This window comes from Coffea arabica, chromosome 3e (assembly GCF_036785885.1).
Source record: "Coffea arabica cultivar ET-39 chromosome 3e, Coffea Arabica ET-39 HiFi, whole genome shotgun sequence".
NCBI lineage: Eukaryota > Viridiplantae > Streptophyta > Magnoliopsida > Gentianales > Rubiaceae > Coffea > Coffea arabica.
Genome location: NC_092315.1, coordinates 1,902,955 through 1,910,710, shown reverse-complemented (window position 1 = coordinate 1,910,710; position 7,756 = coordinate 1,902,955). Strand labels below are relative to the sequence as shown.

General features: G+C 36.9%; 1 protein-coding gene across 2 annotated transcripts; it reads right to left on the bottom strand.

The window, feature by feature from the left end:
* Positions 1 to 602: 602 nt before the first annotated feature.
* On the bottom strand, positions 603 to 7,192 carry LOC113738136 (uncharacterized). Of its 2 annotated transcripts, none has more exons than XM_027265327.2 (4): positions 6,527 to 7,192; positions 5,448 to 5,505; positions 1,491 to 1,572; positions 603 to 1,262 (listed from the first exon to the last, which is right to left on the bottom strand). In XM_027265327.2, exons 1-4 carry the CDS (start codon positions 6,639 to 6,641, stop codon positions 843 to 845), a joined length of 675 nt encoding a protein of 224 aa, XP_027121128.1. In that variant the 5' UTR covers positions 6,642 to 7,192; the 3' UTR covers positions 603 to 842. The 2 variants fall into 2 exon arrangements, with proteins under 2 accessions (XP_027121128.1, XP_027121129.1); XM_027265328.2 differs by lacking the exon at positions 6,527 to 7,192 and adding an exon at positions 5,616 to 5,802.
* Between the last annotated feature and the right edge of the window lie 564 nt (positions 7,193 to 7,756).

The window sequence follows — 7,756 nt, the reverse complement described above, 5'->3', positions numbered from 1 at the left end:
TTGTTTTGGCAGCTTAGCTGGCCTTTTAAATTTGCTGACAGAGTTTGTTACAGAGAGAGAAAACTGATAAGCCTTCTATCTATTATAAAGGGTTTTTCTCTTTTTTTTTTTCCTAGAAAATGGTAGAAGTTTTCGATCTATCATAGAGGGTATTCCCTAATAAAGTGCCGATCAATGGCAAGCAATTAACTTTTTATATAGAGTGAGTATGTTGGCCTTGTTTGGATTGCGGTTTTTCGTCGGAAAATTACGTCGTTTTCCGTGATCACATTTCCCTATTACCTTTTTTCCTCACATACATCAAATCGCTACAGTAATTTTTCCATGAAAAATCATGAAAAATGCAATCCAAACACAACCTTATCTTTCGAATGATTGCATTAACAATTATTCCTATTTTATTTCACTTTCAATAGAATGTTGTACATCACTTTCAGAAAATTACAATAGCAATATACTTTCTCTATTTCTCGAGTAAAAATCATTATCAAGTCAACCGATTCAGTCCACTATATACATAAACTAGGTGGTAACACCGCGCCTTGCGCGGTGGTATACATGCCCAGTTAATGTTAGCTAGTAATATTTGCGAGATTGAAGAATAGGGGTAAATAACGGAGCTATATTATACAGGAATAAAAGTGAAAAAGCAGTTGCACTGGAAAGAAGTCGTAATTATACAGGCGTTGTAAATATACAGGAGTATATTTGTCCCAAGTAAATACATTATTGATGTGTGGGCAAGGCAATGTAGCTAGTGATTGGTTGATAATCTGATTGATGTGTGGAGAAGGTTGAATGCAGCAAATAAGTGTCCTTCCGTGCAATTTAAAACAGAGCACTTACCCCCAGTCATATAAAGAAACAGCACGAACAAGGGAAGCAGAATCTGTGAGGTCATACAATTCAGCATCTCCCCTTTTTGTACCCACAGCAAGAATTTGTTGCTCTGAAGCAACTGAGGCACATACAGCATAACCAGATGCCAGCTTCTTTTCAACTTTAATTAAATTAGCTTGCTTTAACCCTTTCTTACTTGCAGAACATGACACAAGTTGTCCATCACAAAAGAGCAAAAACAGTAACCTCAGTGAGAAGGAAAACTCCATGTGCACAATAGCAGACTTCTTCCTCATATAATTCATGGGCAGAGAAACACCTTGTGCTCCATTAGAAGGAAGACCATTGTCCAAAGAATGAGACAATTTACCAGCTCCACTTCCATCAGAGAGTGAAATGTCAAGATTAACAACCCCACAGAACTGCATCACAGAATAAGTTAAATGATAACCTGATTGAACCTTTTTGAGAGGGAGATGCGGGTTTCTGGATGCTTTCCAATCTCCATTAACATCATGTTAAGCAAGTAGAAAGGGAATAGACACAACATTTTATAATGGTGCTAAAAAATGAATTCAGCGCCTAAGCTACAAATATGCTTCTTCAATGTGCATTTGAAAGACATGGAGGAACTGCTACATTCACATTACCTCTCCCTTCCATGATATATTATACAATGATCCATCAGAAAGTTCAACAATCATATGTTTGCTATCACAGATAATGTTGCTCCTGACAACAGCAAAAATAAAATAGTATCAGAAATTCATCTGGAATGAAATACACAAACATATCAGATTGTCAAACATCATATGAATTTCAAACTTCTGGACACAAATATATCAGATTGTCAAACTTCTGGATCCCATTTCTTACAAAAAAAAAGCACTTATATGAACTTATGAATTTCTCTGGTGATTTGCCTCTAAGGTATGTGAAACATAACCAAAAACCAGAATTTTGGAGTATCAGCATTTCGATTATATCTTGATCCTTTGAATTGAGTAGATTCTTGCGCATGTAAACATGTAACCACGATTCCTTTTATCAGATTTACTACTCAATGATAAGTTGTACTTGGTGAAACACAACCATCAATCTATAGCAGGAAAGGACCTTATTAGTAATATCACGTGCACAGAAGTCCAAAAGCTTAACGCTTAAAATATGCAACTGAAAAGTACCTCATAACATCAGTTGCATTGATGTCTGAAAGCTAAAAGCTTATCTACACCAATACACACACACACACACACACACATATATATATTATGACAAGATCTTATACTATAACTGGCAACTTAGCAGATCTTTCTTCTAAAGGTATACTGTAAAAACATTAGTGGCTTGTGTAAACAATTCCGCAAGCCTAGACATTCATTAACATGCAAGATCTTATGAGATCTTGTTCCCTATCTAAAGTAACTCTTTGACATATTGGCATTAAAAACTATAGCATGTTGACAAATATACAAATGAAATCCTTCTTCTCCAAGGTCCAAATTTCTGGGCCAATAAAATACAGAAAATGAATTTCAGCCCTGAAGTCTCAAATACGCACATTTTGTATCTGTATATCAGCCCTCAAAACCAGCAGTGACCCAAACCCCAAGAAAACATCAAGCTATTAAAAAGAACAACAAAAACAAATCACAGCAGAAAGTGCAGTATCTTTATTACAAATAACTTTAACGATGACATTAAAGCAGACACACTAATTTTTAAGAAAACTCAAAAGTTTCAAACAATGTCTAATCATTCATCACTCTGTATCCACACTTCTTATACTAAATAAAATCATTTTTGGATTAGAACATTAAAGCAGACACACTAATTTTTAAGAAAACTCAAAAGTTTCAAACAATGTCTAATCATTCATCATTCTGCATTCAAACTTCTTATACTAAATAAAATCATTTTTGGATTAGAGTGTTGCTGAAACAAAATAGCACTGGACACTTTAGCATATTCAGATATGTACAAATTTTGGAGGCTCATACAACTTTCAACAAGCGTAACTTTAAATTATGAGTTTTACCTGGCGAAAAGGTTTAGTATCTAGAATAGACACAAGAAATTTTAAGAGCTAGGATATGTACCCTTAGAGCCTAAAAGGTTGAGTTTCAAACACCTGGAAAATGATTTAAGAATCCCTGGTAACACACCACATCCAACTGTCTGACTGCTTTTGAGAAGCAGTATGATCACAGCTAAACATTCAAGAAGAGCAGAGGGATGCAAGGTGTCCAATTGGTTATGCAAACACTTAGAGCAGCATTCACCTTGCATATGCAACATCTTTCCATCAAATTGTACCAGAAAGCAGAATGCATGCATTAGACCTTCCAAATAACATTTTATATAGCCTGCAATCCTTACTGCAGCTTCCCAAAGAGCTTTGATCTTAGAAAATAAGCCATTAGCATATCAAAGCCCTTAAATGTTATGATCCAAACAAATTGCTAGACCATATTATTTTACTGCTTGGGTTGTTAGAAGCTTATACAGCTAAGCATTTCAAATTTAATGCATATTCAAAACAATATTCTGCCATCAAAGAGGGAAATGAAAACTGTGAGCTTGAAATTCAATTACAATTTCCAAGGGAACTGTGTACGCACACTTACAATGTCATACTCTTGCCTGCAAAACGGATATGCTCACTTAGAACTAAAGAAATGGTAGCAAGAAATAAACCGGATGGCTGCTTTCCTAAGATTTGTATTTTCTTTTCTGTGAAACGGATCTTATAAATATGAAGATAAAAAGAAGATGTCTGCAAAGAAGGCAGGAAAAATCGCCAGAAACAAATGAAGCATTACGTTATGAAAAAGGAACCAAAGTGCACAATAGTGACATGAATTTAAAGTGAGACTTTTTAGCCAACCCTTTTTGAAAGCTAAATGAAAGATCACAGCTATTTACATTTTAATACCATTCCAATAACAGCAATCAACCAGCCTTGCAATCATACCAGTCTACTTTCAATGTCATGTATCAAATGTTTTACTCCAGCAGCCGCTGAAAAACTCAAAATTCTCCTCATTTTAAGCAATGGTCCACATGGATACTGTTGATGCAGCTAATGCAGATATTCAAAAAGTCATAATAAAAATTTCTTTGTACTGTCAATCAGAGAGTCATAGAGAATACAATTTATCTGCAATTCTTCAAATATCAGTCCCAATTATAGGGCAACATCACTATATTTTGCATGGTAACACTCAGTTATAGATAGCCTTAAGTTCTATTATAAGATCACCATAAATTGGATGAAATTTTCACTTAGACATTTTCTCAAACAACTCAAATGCACTACACAAAATCACTGGATTCTAAGGCCACAACTAAGGTAAATCACGATCTATCAAAAGCTGTACCACATCACTCAATACTAAATACATCTACCATCATCAACGTCCTCAAAGAAAAATCTCCAAACACTTTGCAGCCCGAGGCATATCTTCTATCACTACCTCAAACTTTATCACAATTCCATGAAAGCCTTCATAATACATATACCATAGCTTTAATAAGACATTATCCATTTTGAAAAAATGCTGTTCAAGGGATTTTGAGAGATTTCAAAGAATTTATTTTTCCATGAGAACAATGAAATTGACCAAAACTATCATGGGCATGCGATTAGTAGTTTTCAAGTACTCTTGGATCACTTAACGTATCTGTGAATGTTTCCAAGTGGATAGAAAAAGACAACACAAACAGTACGTTTTCACAAACTTTTCACTATAAAACACAATGCAAAAGACAAATAAACCATGTATTGAAATTCAATAGTGAAAGACGAAGAAGTAATAATACGCAAATATATGTATATATATGTATATGTAAGCAGAAGATAAAGAGCTGGATTATATTGGATTCCACTACCATATGCTTCAATTAACATTAGGCTATATGTAACTTTTGTTTGGCTCACTTATCTTTTTCCGTAGACCCAAGTTTAAAAATAGATAATTAATTAAAAAAAGCATCGCATTGGAAAACCCACTAAGAGGAAAATATAAAGGGCAAACCAACTATGAATGAAATTAGCATTAGAAAGTTTTGGATGATGCAAAATGAAACCAAACCATTTACAAATAACAAAACTGAGAGATCAAAAAACACTTACAAATATACTCAAAGGAAAGCAATGCCAAAGTAAGACTACGAGCAGCAGCAAAACCAATAACTAAACAAGACATTAAAACCTTTAACCTTCAATAAAAAGGAAAAAACGAAGAGAAAGTAGAAACTTGGAGGTCTAGTTTAGCATAGAATTAGAAAAATGATTCAAAAATAAACTAAAGAAAAACTCAAACTAAAAAAAGTTAAATCTTTTTTGCTCCTTCCCGTCAATTTTACTTCAAAAAATAAAAGAACCAGGTTTATCTTCCTTTCATCCGTTGACACTATCTGCTCTCTGTACGATAGAGGGAAAAATTGTGAATCGAATGGAATAAAAGAGAAAATTCCTTTCACAATAATAAAAAAAAAAGTTCTCAATCAAATCTCTAAAACCATAAATGAAAATATAAAAATATGAAAAGAAGTATGTCAAACACGGAGTTCTAAATTCTTGGCTCAAAAAAAAGATTTATTACCTTAGATGTCTCTCCTTCGTCTGTATTATCGCCCATCCAAAGGACACTTGCTTCAAACCTAAAAAACAGCAATGAGTAAAATACATAGTTAGATCGAAGACTAAAGAACGAAAGAACTGAAAAAAAAAAAGAACTCCAAGCCCTTCTTTGATACAAATAACGATTTACCAAAGCAAACGTCGTCCGTCAACATAATGTCTTTCCCTTACTGGTTTATAACAGTGAAAAGATCTATTGCTAATTATCTGGCTGTCCCAAGTAAAATTTGTTTTCCTTGGAACATGTTTTATATCAAAACTAACATGAATTGTTGGTCAACCAAATAATTAAAAGTTACAGAAGCATGTACAACAACATCCAATTTTTTGCCACAAAAAAAAAAATATAAGTTGGACAAGAGCTCTCTCCTTGCTTCCATCTTTCAATGCAGTTTTTGAGCTGCAAATAGGGTGATTAATTGAGCGTTTTTTTTGTTCTTAAATTTTCTACAAGACTATCATCATTCAATAGGGAATTATAGTGACCTGGTGAAAGGATCCATTAATTTAAAAATCTAGCCTTAATCCTAAATTCGAAGCATGACTTTATTTTAATAAGCGCAATAATAGACAGCTACTATAGTGGCAATACAGCGGTATACAAGTATACATAATCAAAAATAGTTTTCAAAGCTGTATTTTTAAAAAATTTTGGGAGAACAATCTGGCTCATGGAAGGGCAATTCGGCGGTTTGTTATTTGGTATCTTGATTGGGTTAAGCAGACTGTACAACAACAACAATGTAAAGCGGGGAAAATACAGCGTACGGAAGGCTGAGGATCAGGCGGAGGCAGTAATTTGAGGGAGAATTTGGAGGGGGCAGTGCTAATTTGGGGGCGGGGGGGGGAGACGGAAGCACACTGATCCAGTAAAATTAAGAACCAGAAAGCGAGGGTGGGAAGAGCGGGGGGAGGGATTCGTCCAAAACAGAGGCTGTAATTGGTGGGATGTGCAATCAACAAACATGGCGGGGAAAAGAAAAGGAAAGGGAAACGGAAAAGGCAATAAAAGCAGATGGAAAAAAGAGGAGCAGAGGTTACCTGGCGGAGCGAAATGGGAAGCAGGGAGAAGGAGCAGCAGTAGGGAAACACCAACGGAAGAACAATTGACCAGTCGTGGGGAGAGGTAAGGAGAAGCAGCTACATCGGCCATCATTGCAGCAACCTAATCCGTCAGCAGCCAGGGGAGACAGCACAAGGAGAAGGCGTGTAAGGGGGCAAAGCGGAACAGTAAAGGCTGGGGGGACGCAGCCGGACAGAGCGATGGAGCGGGGAAAAAATAAAAAAGAGGAGAAGCCAAGACGGGGGGAAAAAGGGGATTTTTTAACATATGGGGCAGGGAAGATAAAATTTGGACCTTTACGGGGGGCTAAATTTTGCAGCTGAATGAAACAAAACAGAATCTGTGGTCGACGAAGAAAGAAAAAGAAGGACAGAAGGAAGACGGAGCCGCTAGAGACGAGCTGGCTCAGCGAGCAGAGAGGCACCTGACGGAGCCAACCTAACGGATGCAGGCAAACAGGGCCAACGAAAGACGGGTCTTACAAGGTGAAACTTGAGTTGAGGGTAAAACTTGAGGGTAAAACTTGAGCTGCAAAGATGACCGCACAAAGAGGAAAAGCTTCAGCTTGATGGAGTTGGTACACAGGAGACTGACGAAGTGGCAGAGAAGTGACCCACGACCCCAGCCACCTCCCACCAAGCAAGAAGAAAGAAAGAAAAGAAGAAAACAGTGCGGGGAAAAAAAAAGACACTAAACAAACGAATCCCCACGCCACGTCACCATCCAGCCAATCCCATGGCGCCACGCGGAGGACGACCACGTCCACGTGTACACGGGCCTTCCGCCCTTAGTCTATATGGTTAATTAATGATAGCAAGACGAACCCCACCGTTCTCGATAGTCTCAACGGCAGCCCAGCACAGTCCAAGTCCCCACCACCCAACAAAAAGTAATGAACGCGGATGACTTCACGTGTTTTCTGTTATGTTGTCAGGCAAATTTAATCTCAACAGTTAAATGTGAATTTCTGCAAACAACAGTACAGTGGCTGCTAAAGTTGGGATTTGGGACAGGGACGGTCATCACCGTCCCTGCACGGTTAAGGGCCAAGATTTGCCCTCAAAATTTTGTGCGGCTGAAATTATACCATGTAACTCGATTTTCGTGCCAAGTGTGGGACCCACCACTATCTGTTGTGAAAATACATCCTGTGAAAAAAAAGTTACATCGTGTTTAACCAATGTTACGCGCAGTGCAAAATGAAGACA